The 13,803-nt window shown below is 39.4% G+C and overlaps 2 protein-coding genes across 2 annotated transcripts; both read right to left on the bottom strand.

The window, feature by feature from the left end:
- Positions 1-2,243: 2,243 nt before the first annotated feature.
- On the bottom strand, positions 2,244-9,237 carry LOC126797561 (serine/threonine-protein kinase EDR1). The gene is made up of 13 exons (XM_050524209.1): positions 8,624-9,237; positions 7,662-8,084; positions 6,407-6,510; positions 5,116-6,077; positions 4,951-4,991; positions 4,428-4,496; positions 3,975-4,075; positions 3,742-3,820; positions 3,560-3,658; positions 3,375-3,443; positions 3,184-3,233; positions 2,762-2,938; positions 2,244-2,657 (listed from the first exon to the last, which is right to left on the bottom strand). The coding sequence occupies exons 1-13, from the start codon at positions 9,095-9,097 to the stop codon at positions 2,522-2,524; spliced, it is 2,784 nt and encodes a 927-aa protein (XP_050380166.1). The 5' UTR covers positions 9,098-9,237; the 3' UTR covers positions 2,244-2,521.
- Positions 9,238-11,429: 2,192 nt separating this feature from the next.
- LOC126800054 (aldehyde oxidase GLOX) lies at positions 11,430-13,052 on the bottom strand. Its single transcript, XM_050527337.1, has one exon. It carries the CDS (start codon positions 12,933-12,935, stop codon positions 11,430-11,432), a length of 1,506 nt encoding a protein of 501 aa, XP_050383294.1. The 5' UTR covers positions 12,936-13,052.
- Positions 13,053-13,803: the final 751 nt, after the last annotated feature.

The raw sequence follows: 13,803 nt of genomic DNA, 5'->3' as shown, positions 1-13,803 counted from the left end.
TCAACCAATTTTCCAACACTGACAGAACTAAATATATAACTACAATGGCTGCCGTAGTTATTTAGACAGTAAACTAGAAGACACGAGAGTTCATGTGCCGTAGTTTCCTATAGCTGTCTGTATTCATTTTCCTCAAGTTAGCTCATAATTTTTGAAGAGGAAAGTGTATGATATATATCCATGCAAAAAAGCGCTTCTCTGTTATGTTCGATATTGCAGTTGAGTGATGTCTTCAAACTAGCAAGCTAGTGTTACCAACCAAATTAATTACCTTGTTTACAAGGCCATATCCCCCTTCTCCAAGCTTGTTTGCAGCAGAGAAATTCTCAGTAGCGTCCTGTAGGGTTTGAAAGTCAATAAATTGCACATCTAAGCCGTTTTCATCTCCTGCCTCGATTTCCATCAAATCTCTCAGTACTCGTGTTTCAATATCAGACTCAACCGTATATTTTTGTTAAATTTATGATTTTTGGACTGACATGTTCAATTTGTGACTTTGTATTTGGTAATTTTCTTGAAATTGTATAAAACTTTGGATTTGTGTTGTTACTAATAACAAATTATTTGGATTGTGCCTTTAAATTTTTGGGCCATAAATATGTTAGTAGAAACTCATTACCAACCGTACCAATTAGTTGGTATACTAACGTTATTAATTGGTTTAAAATGTAGATTTTTCATGCCGATTATATGTTTGTTAGTACATGGTATCGAGAAAATGAGGTTGATATACCTACTAATCCAGCTGGCTTTCCGATTTTTACCACCTTGAGTTTCACAAAAGTTTCATTCATCTTGATTCTCTAGTGCATCCATCCTGACAACTTTGGCTTAAAATTCTTGAAAATATTTGCAAATGAGAGGAGCACTGTTAACATCACATATCCCAAAATTGCCACAACAAAATCGAAAAAATGGTCGAAATTTCGGCGAAATTTTTTTTTTTTGCATCTCACTATTTTGGGCGCCTACCAATTACATTTCGTGCGAAATTTGTGATTTTTCCCAAAATTTCGAGATATATCCCGATATCTGACAATTTTTCCAAGATTGGAGGAATATTCCACAACTGTTCCTTGATTCTCTCCCTAGAAAAAACAAGCTAGCAAGGGGAATCAAACTCGTGACCAAGTTCACCAGGAGAAGCTCCTTAACCAATGCTGAGCATTACTTTGATCATTTAGTCTACACTTTATATACATATCCTCTAAAACGAATTATTAATTTTCCATTATTCTTGTTTGATAATCTATGAAACTCAATAATTCCGCGATACTTCTATCGAAATATCCATTTTTTAGAAAATCGAAATTTCCGTATATTACTACTACAGTGGCCGGCCTTTTTTGTCATATTTAGCTGGCTTACGGGATAAGGAGTGCACAGCTCAAGATGAATCAACTTATCAATATTTAAAGATATAAGCATTACTTATGAAATGAATTATTGGTCGTTGACCCTTAAATTAATCTATATGTCAATGTCACTATGTAACAAAGTCTGCCGAAATATACTAACATAATTTACACTCAGCAAGCTCTGTGCAATCCAATACAGCAATGTCGTCAGTTTGTCACAGTTATGGAGATCAACTTGTCAAACCTCACCCTCCGTCCATTCCGGCTATCCGATGTCGACGATCTCATGACATATGCCGGAGACGAAGTAACTTGAAACCTGCGATGGAAGACTTTGACAACCAAAGAGGAGGCTCGCACTTTCCTCAAAGATGTTTGTATCCCCCACCCTTGGCGCCGGTCGATATGCATCGATGATCGTTCAATCGGCTTCATATCTGTCTTTCCATGGTCAGGTGATGAGAGTCACAAGGAATAACCACGGAAGTGGTGAAGACCGTGGTTCCTCAAGTGTTTAAGGACTTGCCTCATTTGCTTAGGTTGTAAGCTTTTGTATATTCAGATAATAAGGCATCTCAGAGGGTGTTGGAGAAAGCTGGGTTCCAAAGGGAGGGTTTGTTGAGAAACCCTAAACTCACCCTCAGTACAGAGCCATCTGCGCCGATAACAGCCCTATCAGATATATTTTCCAGGCATCATTGAACTCAAGAGGAACAATGTAGAGAGATCGGGTGTTTTCAAGTGTGCAATACGCATAGTTGCAGAGGCTACGAAGGACTCTAGAGAACATCTTGCTGTAATCACACAAACTAAAGAAAAAAACTTTTGAACATATGTATATATATAACTTCAATTGAGAAGCAGCATCTCAACAAGAAATCTGTATACCTATTTTACTTCAATGATTTTCTTCCCAACCAAAAGTTTTCAGTTTATCAGGGAGGTATTAACACAATTAATTACAAATAAAAGGACAAACTATTTTCTATGGACACTGTACAAGAGGACTTAGCTGCAGCTTTGGGCAGCAGTAGCAGGTCATGCATTAACAAATACCACAATTGTTGTACATGCTTTTCTCCATTCACTCTATATCCTCTACCCTAACTTCAAAGCAAAGAAGCAATATGTCTCATTATTCACAGTTGAGAGAACGAGGCTTTTCAAGGTATAGAATTTACTGAGATGCCTTGTCGTAGAGGTGAGCTGGGCTGGTCCATATTTGATGGAGTGACAAGCCGCTGCAAGGGTTTGAGAGCTACCGTGAGCTCTGAAAATGAGGGGCGCAAGTTTGGTTCACTGGTTTATTTATACACCAAAAAAAACACTCAATTAGTTAACAGCAATATTATAAGTGAAAGAATTCTGCTAAGCCAATGTGTTACATAAGTTATGCAACTTACGTCTGCCAGCATTGCCAAATGATCCTTGCAACAGGTGGATCAACTTCTTTAGGGATGTCAAGGCGGCGATTCTGGAAACCCACCGCACCCACAACTTGCATCGGGTTCATCCCACTCCAAGGCAACTTTAGGGTAGCAAGCTCCCACAAAATTACTCCAAAGCTATATACATCACACCTGCATGTTTGACACAAGACATAATTAAGAGGGTTGGGATCCAACAGTTGTAGCCTAATTTAACCAGGCTATAACATAAATATACTCATTAAGCTTCCGTATCCCGGGCTGTGCTACCAAATTAGAGTGATAAATATTGACAGATAACTCAAATAAGTCGAGTGATTCATGTAATGATATTGAACAAGAGACCCTTCAAGCTCAAAGAAAAGAAACAGAATTAAAAGTAAGAAGAATCAACTCACTTTTCATTTGAGTTTTCGTTGCGCAAAACTTCTGGTGCCATCCACTCAGGCTAACACATCAATGGTAAAACAATCAGAGATATAGAAAAGGTGCCTAATTTTGATTTTTGACTTGGGTTCATTATATACAGTATCAAGACAAGTAGTCATATAATAAAAAAGGAAACTAACAAAATGAATTCCAAACTCACTGTTCCAGCAGTTGATTTGGAGGACAAGAAAGTGTTGTGTTTCAAGCGCGACAGTCCAAAATCACCTACCTGTATATTCAAATCCAGTCTCAAGAAAAGTAGACCTCACAGAACAACTATATAGATGGTATGCTAAAACAAGACACAAAACTAGGATCCAAAACAGTGAATTATAAACCCAATACCTTCACATTCCAGTTCTTATCAACCAATAGATTTGGAGACTTCAAATCCCGGTGAACAATAGTCGGGTTGCTTGAATGCAAGCAATTCATACCCCTTGCCTGCAAAATACAAAGAGTCATGAAAGTGGATAAGTTTGTACCCTGCTTATCAAAACGGAGATACAGGGAAAACTAGATCATACCACATCAAGTGCCATCTTTAATCTTCGTCTCTCTTCAATTTGACAATGAGGACGATGTATAATCCGATATAGACTTCCCCTGGGGAAAACCAAATGCCAGTGAAGTTACTACCAAATTGAATTTTTTTTCTCTTTTAATATATAGACCAGTTAAAATTGCAAAGATGACAAATGTAAGCATATGTTGTTGATTGCAAATCGCCATTTCATATTGTTTGAGGTTCATCTTATACCTTGGGAGGAACTCAGTAATGATAGAGAGGTTGGGAGAACGTGTAATAGCACCCATGAAAAGCACAACATTTGGATGGCGCAGCCTACGCATTATCCGTACCTAACATTGCAGACCAAAGATTACAAATAAGGTACATTCAGATTTGGAACTCATGATATTGAGCTTATATATGTAGTCTAGGCAGAACAGTGATACATGTGTTGATGTGTATGTATATAATAATGTGTCAAAATTGTAAGAGTACAAAGATGCATAATCCGCCATAACAGTTAAGTGAGGAGAGGAGAATTATCATTTGCAGTTTTAACTTAAGTTTAAAAAGCTATACCATACCAATTTATTTTGTCTACAACTTTGCTAGGGTGTAAGTTTATTTGGTTTCTTTCTTTTCCTGAAAATGCTGGAACTTTAAAGCAGAACATGAAAATGCACATAAGGATTAGAGAATTACTTCTCTTTTGAACTCAGCCAAAGCAGCACCCGAGAAATCCTGGTCCAGGAACTTCTTCACAGCAACTTCCTGTATCACAACAACAATCCACCAGCCAAAAGTTTAACCGTCAATCTTAATTCCTCTTGTTAATGCTGTGAAATTAAAAAGCACAACGATTTCAAGCATCAGCTAATGAATTAAGTAGATGCATGGTTCCAGGAAGTAATGGCAATCGCAGATGTTACCATTAAAATAATGATGATACTCAGGATAGGAGTCCTAAACTCCTAATTATGAAATAATACAATTTTCTCTTTCTAAGATTCTGACTCGAAAAATTGCTTCCCAATTAAACACACCAGCAATTTGCCTCACTTTACCTGATGTTGCTATCTTTTCTATGCAACTATATAACCCACTAATTTACATACCTCCAAAGTGCTAGTGATATGGAAACAAACCCCCAAACAATCGAAACAAAGCATAACTTAAGTTGCGAATGGAATATGGATGGACATATTGGTTTTAAAATCAAACTCACCGTGCCATTCCAGTCAGCATGGTACACTTCTCCATATGAACCTAATATAAAATGAGAAAAGAAAATTAAACAGCTCTCCAGGAAAATTGTATAGAGCTGTTTTAGGATTGAAGACTGACAGTTTTAAAGACAGAATAGGGGAGTCTGACCAGGCATATACAATACCTAGTCCAATTCTTTCTCCAATAACCAGGTCTTCCCATGGAATTTCGCTTTCACTTACATCAACATCATCAAATACTTGCTCAACCCTACTTGAAATGGAATCAAAGGATGAGTTGCAACTCTCTGGATCCTTCAATTTAGAATTGGTCTCCATGAATCTTTCATGCGTGAACTTTCTTCGATCATGGAAGCCATTTACAGTATTCTCACGTTCTACAGAACCACTTTGTAAATATACGGACATATTGGGGGCTGCAGTTGAATTGAAACCACCAGCATTGATCTGTTCAGATTTAGCAGAGCTGGTAGAAGCTGAAGACGATGGATTATAGCCATTGGGCTCTCGATTAACTCTAGGTATAATTCCATGTAAATAATCATACTCCTTCTTTTTAGGGACTTCATTGTGTGCATGAACATTTTTTGTGTATGAGGCAAGATTATTTCTTGGTCTCTGAAGCTCATCGGCCTTATTCTCCAAAGGTTTGTTATGCGCAGGAGCTTTCCCAGTTCCCTTTATTTGGAATGGGTTAAGATCTGCAAAAAGATTGTTAGAGTCCTCCGAGTTATTTTGAGCATATGGAACTACATTTAGATTCGTCCTTGCACCATCAACTGCATGTGTCCCACGGTTCCCTCTGTATCGAGAAGTTTCAAAAGCTGATGAGGGAAGATGATCTAATTGAGTTGCTCTCTTGGGTATATCAGAAGAACCAAAGCCTGTGTCGCCAATTGCACCCCAGAATGCTTCTGCTTTCTCAGTGCTTTCAGAGTTTTGGCTGCTTCCCTCTCCATGTAATGGCTTTCGTCTTGAGTACACAACTTCAGCATCAATCAAAGAAGGGAAAGTTGGGATTGTGTTTGATTTCGGATTGACTGGCTTGAAGTTAGTGTCCTTGGCACTTGAAATGTCAGCTGGTATGAGTGTTCCAGGATCAGCCATAAGATCCACCATAAATTCCCTGTCAATTAACTATAAATTAAAATCACATAGATAAGCTGCGAGTTGATAGCTCTTGGAAAACAAAGAAACTTGTCTACTATGGATGTAAGGAAAACTAATGTGGTAAGTAACATCTAAACTGGTAAGAGGAAACACTTTTTTTTTCAACACAAATTACAATATTATGGCAGTGAAAGACAATCAACTTCTATAACAGTTCACCAAGTAATAGAAATATAGGTCATAATATTATATGCATTATTGGAATGAATATTAATTAATTTGACACATATAATAGCATGAATAAAGGTGAAAAGTCAACATCACATCATACATGCACAAGCTTACCCATCATCTTCCAACTTTACTACATTTACAGCACCATCCTCAACACCAGTGTATTGCACACCCTTAAGCAGTCTGCAGGGAATCTTGATACTGTCGGCTAATACCTGCAGCAAGGAAACAAAGTCAAGACATAACATACATGTATTCGTAAACTTGTAAATCATAAGCTCATTAACTAACTTTGATGATCACAGCTACATTTAACAGCAGAAGATAATTTGTTGAATTTGAGCAGTCAGAAAAATTTAAGTAAACAAAGTTACAAACAATTGTTTTGTCAAAACCGGAAAATGGACATCCAATGACCACTTTCAAATTAAACATATGGGTCTGCCCATATGTACCTTGGCAAACTAAAAAATGAGAAAAAATGATTACCTAAATACCAAGTGCAAATGAAATTTAATTACGTAATTACAAGAACTACTTTGTAGTTTCATGTTTTGTAAGTATAAACAAATTTTTCAAGACATGAAAGGCTGAAATAATAAAATCCCCATAATCTAGCTTAAGAAAGACATCTAGATGTCCTGTTTGTGAATATGCTACCGAATTGCAAATTATTACAATCCAATGTAACACATATGCTACTAAACTCATGGTAAATAATCTATCTCTCTGCATAAGGAATGTCTACACATTTAAATTAGCACGGCCTAATCAAGATTGATCATACACAATCAGGCAGGCTCACCCATCTAAACTAATATATAGTCAGTTAGTCACATGTTTTGGCGTACAGTGTACTACCATAAACACTGAGTAGTTGGAAGATGTATATTTGTAACTCTGAACAGAACTGAGCTAATATTTGGCAAATTTGACAAGTTTCACATTTTTTCCGCAAATAATGAATCCCATCTCAAAATTGCAAAGACAAAAGTTTAAATTTGGTTTATGGGGCATTGTTTCAATCAAAAGATTCACATATTATGTCACTGCAAGATAACACTGAAAAAGATGGACTTAAGACTTCTAACCAGGTTCAAACATAAAGATTCAAAGTATATAACCAACATGCCTAAAGCACTGATCATGTTGGCCTTGTAAAAAACCATGTGTTGCTCATAAAACAGAAGGAAGACAAGGAAAAAAAATAAGTTGGAAAAAAAATATTGGAGAATGTTAGATGACAATGTAGCATCTAGCATGGACCAAACTGCCCAAGATTTCATTATATGGGACAACCAGAAGATATCATGCATAACAAAAAAGTAGTGCCAGAAGACGCAACTGATGATAACCGAGATCTAACCTTGAAAAGTAAAGCACGGTGTCGGGAGAGGCCAATGGTTATGAACCCAATAGGCAGTACACTTGTTTGCAGAGACGTCCTCAATTCTGAACTTCTTTCACTCCATCTCGCCAAGATGATATTAGCATCCTTTACAGGCCCGCCCATATGTTCGCTAACGAGTTCAGCAAGCCTTTGTACCAGTACCCCAACACCGGTGACGGGGCAGTCTACCGCAATACACTGTGCAATTTGCACCAACTCTTCCAAGGTAGGATCAATTGTACGATTTACTAATGAAACTTCAAATGCAGATCTCCCAAGGTTTTTTTCAATATTTGTGAGAGAAGGCATTTTCCCTTGTACTGCAGCATCTGCCGAAATTCCATATACATCATAAAACCCATCAACCACTTTTTCCCCATAGTCTAGCACATTGTATTCCTGGTGATGAACAAGAAAAATTCAATCCATATCAACAGAAATGAAGAAGTGAAACAACGTGTTCATAGTAGTACATACAAGCAAAACATACTCAAGGAAGTATATAATTTGTTCTTTAGGAATGGAATCAAGAGTATAACATTTCCCTAAACGAGCAAATTTAACTGATCAATCAACTTCGGATTCAACCAACCGGCTCATTAACACTCTTTCAGTAATTAAATTGGATCAATTCTAAGGAATAGGCTTGTCATCCGACCTCCGCCACTTTTCCAGATTCACTACACTACTGGTAGCATTCTGAGACCTCAATCAAACCAATTCTTTCCCTTAATTTCCAATCAGTCAACCCTCCAACTACAACAGTCAAACTCAATCAACACTACAATTCTCTAACCTGATCATCCCCAATCCCTAATCAAACCTCAATTCCTACACAATTAGCACTAACAAGCTTAATTAAACCTTAAATTCATGCTCACACAATCAAATTGAGTCAAATACCAAAACTCACTGAACTCAAATAAACCACAACTCACCCAATAGTGCCTCGACAGCGTCTCCGCCGTCGCCGCCTCCACCTCATCCCCCGTCTGATCAACCCCGCGGCCGCCGCCCAAGCTCAGCATCGTCGCCGCGCGGATCTGATCATTCTCCGGATCATCGTGACCGTCCGAATTCGAAGCGCTGATCGCCAAAGCAAGCTGCACCTGAAACTCCTCCTCCGACAACATATAGTCCCCCCGACTCCCTACCGCCGCCTTCACAGTCGCCGGCCCTCCCGCGCCACCTCTCGCCGCAGGCCCCGGCGACGCCGATGACGAAGCCGGAGAAAAAGGACTCGCCGGAGGACCGCTCCCCGCGCCCTGGCGGTGGTGATCGGAGCCGCATGACGGTGACGTCACGGCGGAGGTCGACGCTGCTCCGGATGGTCCTGCTAGTGGTGGTGGCTCGTTCGATCGGGCCGGGTCGTGGTTGCTGCCTATGTGAAGCTTCTTGAAAATGTGCTTCATCTCCGGCGACGACTACTCCGGTGAGTCTGTTCAGCTTTATCGAAACCGCAACGGTTTTTTGTTGCGATTTTTCTCTGCTTCTTGAAAGTTCTTCTCTCACTTTTTATTTCTTTTTATTTTTTTATTTTTATTTTCAGAGAGAGAGAAAAGAAGAAGAGTTCGGAGGGAAAACTCGGGTGGACTGGTTAGTAATATATGTTTGTGGCGGGTAACTTTAACGGAGAATGGTCTTGTGGGAAATCACGAAAGTGACCTTGACGCGCATCAATGACGGCGACGGCGATTACGTGGAAGCTTACTGCTACGTCACGACGACGATGGGATGGGATGTTTCTCCGGGCTGAGGGTGTTTTTGTCAACGCGGTTTTGAAAAAGGGTACGAATTGGGGGAAAGCTTAGCGGGAGAGTTTTCCTCTTTTCTAGATTTTGATCCATATCGAGAACTCGATGGGGGGTTTTGATTCAATCTTGGAGATTTGGGAAGACATAGATTTGTGGTTTGAAACTTTGAATTAGGTTTGATGAGATATGTGCTCTAGCTAGGAAATTTCCAAGGTATCGTTCATATATGTCAAGGTGATTGTAGATCATACATGTCTGAGAGGATTCCCTGACAATAGCATAGGTTAGAAGAGTTACTAATGCAGCTAAAATGTGGAAAGGTATATTGTGAGTCATCCTCCACAATAGAGTTGATGTGTTACGTAACTTACGTGGTATTTTCATGATCGATCGAGCTACAACATTCTTATCAATTGATTGAACACAATGATACATAGAAGTATTGCCTATATCTTCAATTTGATTTCCAAATCACACTAATCTAAGTCAATATTATCTTGTTGTCTTGGTCAGAAACCTCTAATTTCGAAAGATACTTCACAACCAAAATTAATTACCAATCTTAATCACTAGTTATGAAAATATGTTGATCGATCATGATAATGTTCGAGTACTGATCTATCCCCTTCCTTAATTAACGTCCAAAGTAAAAGTGGGGTTGCATCGTAAGTCACACTGCGTAACACTCTTTTTCAAGAAACTCAAACATTATCCTATCTTAAGAAGGTTATGATACATTATATTCTTGCCTTTAATAATTTAACAAATTACTATTAACTACGGGACAATAATTTGTTTAACACAAAACTCATACACTAATTTGATTGTGCATATTAGGACTACATATTACATTTGAGGATCACCCTGTTGTCAGGCTGCCACATGGTTTTATTGCGATTACTGTTTTGTCATCCATTGATTTTTATATATTTCCCCTTGTCTTGCTCCTCCCTATGCTCATCATCGTTCTCCCACCTTTTGCACTTTATTCTACATGCCGGAGCTTTCAATTGAATTCATTTGACACAATATGTTACTGCCTAAAAGCATTATATCATAACCAACGTCAGTAAACACCACATTAGAGTAATCAAACACCATAATAGCAGCAAAAAACACACAGTAGCACAATCATTTCCATACAATTGAGGCTAATGTTATTAGTATAGATCACAATAGTATTAACATCGCAGTAGCATCAAAATTTCTAGACATAATAGTAATAACATAGTAGCATAATTCATATTTTGACCCAAAAACAACACAATAACATAATCAAACACCACAATAGTAGTAAATTTACACACTAGCATATATAATCAACACATGAAAAATTTGCTACTACCTCAAATCCACTTTAGCATAATCAACACAATAGCATATACCACCTCACGTGTTCCTCTTACAATTTATAGACATTGAAAACAACATTAAAGAAGATTTACGACTTACCTTATCATGCTCCATAAAATTTACACACTAATTGAGAAGCTGCTATTAAATAGGAATCTGGAGGCAAAACACATCGATGCTACTGCTACTGAATTTGGAGATGGGAGAGATCGGTGCTACTGCTACTGATTCGGAGGATTTAGGAACAAAATGAAAAAAAAAAAAGGGACAGAGTGACCCGCTACTGAGATGAGAGAAGATGCGAAATGTAGAATTAGGATTCGATTTGGGGACGGTTGCTCCTTATATAGCAGTGGCAGATGTGTAATCAATGAAAACACTGCGTTTTTCGGTCATTTGATGGATGGGCTTGGAACAAGGCCTGCTATTTTTAGTTGTTGGGCCTCGACTATTGTCCTGATTTGTATTAGGATTATGAAAAGTAAGGTTTCTAGCTACTTAGTAATTTTCTATTTATTATTTCGCTTAAGATAATATATATTGTACATACTCTTCAAAAACCTTTCCTTTTATGCATCATTACATATATCACTCTCCTACCGTCCTACTTAATTTCTTCTTAATTACCCTAAACACGTCACTGCAACTTCACCCACATAGCAGAACTAGGTATATTGGCATGTACCACAAACAACAAATAATAACCCGGCGGTGCAATCTCTGCCGCCGACGGCCCCATCACCGCTACCTCATACGTATCCAACGTCAAGTGTCTAACTTGGCCCAACTTCATCACCACAATTCTCTGGTTCATAGCAAAAGAGTGCGTGGTAAACGACGGCGCAACCATGGTAACCGATAACACACTTACGTCCAAGTACTCGGGCACAGCGAACGCAACCGAAAATGGCTCCGAGTAACTGATAATCTCTTCCACCGAAACGATTCTGGGACGCAAAGTTTCGTATTCCCTCGCCAAATACGGCGGAGAAAATGCTTCCAAGCTCAAGTCGGTTGGGTAGTCCACGCCGGTGAAGTTGTAGCCCACATGAGGGTTGCTTCCTCCAACTAAAACCCGGCCATCGGTGATCAAAACAGCAGAGGAATGGTACAGCCTCGGCCTTTTTGACTCCGTCATAACCCTAAACCGTCGGCCCGGAAACTCGGACGGGCGATAAAGGACTGGTGTTATCACGGGGTTCCGTCCCAACTCCCAACCGGCGGTCCCAAGTCCAGCGCCGTTTAAGATAAGTACGTCTCCGTTTGGCAAGAGAATCATGTCACCCATAGCTCTAGGTACAGGCATGTCCTCCATGACCCAATTAGGGTTTCCGTCGTTCACGTTGATCCTCCCACAAGTGCCGAGCGTCTTCTGAAAGCTCCCATTCTCCGCAAGCCCAAATGAACCGCGTGGCGCTCCGCCGCAGACGACTATCTCAGCTCGGAGGAAGGGCTGGTTCTCATCCAAAGGAAGCAAGACCGAAGAACCACTGCTCGGATAGTTACGTGGCTCTTTGCCTGGGATTTCCGGGAGCTCCTTAACGACGGTGTTTTGCTTGTAGTCAAGGAGTATAGACTTTGTGTTAGCGAAGATAAACAAGTTTCCATCGGGCAAGAGATGTACAAAGGGATACAAGTTGTTTTCATCTCCGTGGTCCTGGGTTTGTCTCATAAGCTCAAGCCAGATAGTAGAGGAAGAACTGCCGCGAGGGTAGAACTCGTAGTTAAACTGTCTTCTACCTCCGACTATTATTACTCTTCCGTCCGGTAATATTTGATTAGTGGCGTACCATCTGCGTGTTAGTAAGTAGTTTGGTTCTTCGTTCCAATCACAGCTCTCGTCATTGCATGGAGAGAATGTTCTCAAGGAGCGCTCGCCGTCGTTGAATCCGCCTGTTTGGACTAAGGTTCCGTCAGGAAGGACAGCACCGGAGGAGCAAAACGGGTCGGTTTGGATGGTGAGTGGTCGGAAGGTGTTTTCGCCTATGTCGTAGAGGACGGAGTGGGCAGTACAGTCTTGTTGCAAGACAGCGCCCTTGGGTTCCTCGCGGCACTGACCGCCGGGGAGGGAGATGTTGGAGGCGCCGAAGTCGGTGCGGTCGAACATGATGACCTTGTTGCTGTGGAGGAGCTGCATGTGCATGGCAGAGATGCCGATTGAGGACTGTAGGAGTTGCCATTGGCCTTGGTTGCCGGAATATGCTTGAGATGAAATTGGTAGGAGCAGATAGAGTATAATTAGGATGGAAATAAAAAGGGCGAAGGTTGTCATTGTTGTTGGTATTAACTTTGGATGAGTTTAGTTGGAGGTGATGGATGGTACATATATATTTGGGTGAGGAGTTAAGCATAGAGTCTGGTAGGGATTGGAGACAAAAGAGCCGGGGGCATTCAGGAGTTGTATCGAGTGAAGCTCAAGAAGCATGAAACTCCGGTCCCGAGTCCCGACTGAAATTGCGCTCATTATTTTCTCTGCAAGGTTTGTTACATAATTACACTTGCCTATAGTTTTGGTAATTAGCAAGCTTGTGATCACATCTAGTTCGTCAAACACAACCATCAATTAGCTAGGCTGCCTAGACATATATAATATTCTTATGAGTTTAACACATGTGAATTACGAGGTAGGTTAATAGATCACATTCAAATATAATAAGAACGATTACATTAATTAGTTTAACTATCACTATTGTGTGAAAATTCTAGTATACATCAATGTATGCTATACATCTCACATCCGACGGTCGATATTGTTTTACGAGTGGGGTCAAAAAAATAATATTCGTTGTTAACCGTTGTGTCACTGATAGTAAAAACGTCAGGCGGATGACTCGTAGCGTCTATACGACTAGGTGGCCTCTTAGTCAGATTCAAATTATTAAATATTTATTATATTTATATATGTATTTAAACTATTTATATGATTAAAATATGTAATAATGCTCAATATTAATTTTTAAAATATTCTAAACTCAAAATTACTTAAGTTTAAAGTCCATACAAAAATATTA

Source organism: Argentina anserina, chromosome 6 (genome assembly GCF_933775445.1).
Source record: "Argentina anserina chromosome 6, drPotAnse1.1, whole genome shotgun sequence".
In the NCBI taxonomy this organism is placed as follows: domain Eukaryota; kingdom Viridiplantae; phylum Streptophyta; class Magnoliopsida; order Rosales; family Rosaceae; genus Argentina; species Argentina anserina.
This window is presented reverse-complemented; position numbering and strand designations above follow the sequence as displayed.

Coding starts and splice junctions, on each gene's coding strand:
- LOC126797561 (XM_050524209.1), bottom strand. CDS start 9,097: ATGAAGCACATTTTCAAGAAGCTTCACATAGGCAGCAACCACGACCCG. Junction 4,076..4,427: donor TGGCTGAGTTCAAAAGAGAA/GTAATTCTCTAA, acceptor CTGCAATGTTAG/GTACGGATAATGCGTAGGCT. Junction 2,939..3,183: donor AACGAAAACTCAAATGAAAA/GTGAGTTGATTC, acceptor TCAAACATGCAG/GTGTGATGTATATAGCTTTG.
- LOC126800054 (XM_050527337.1), bottom strand. CDS start 12,935: ATGCACATGCAGCTCCTCCACAGCAACAAGGTCATCATGTTCGACCGC.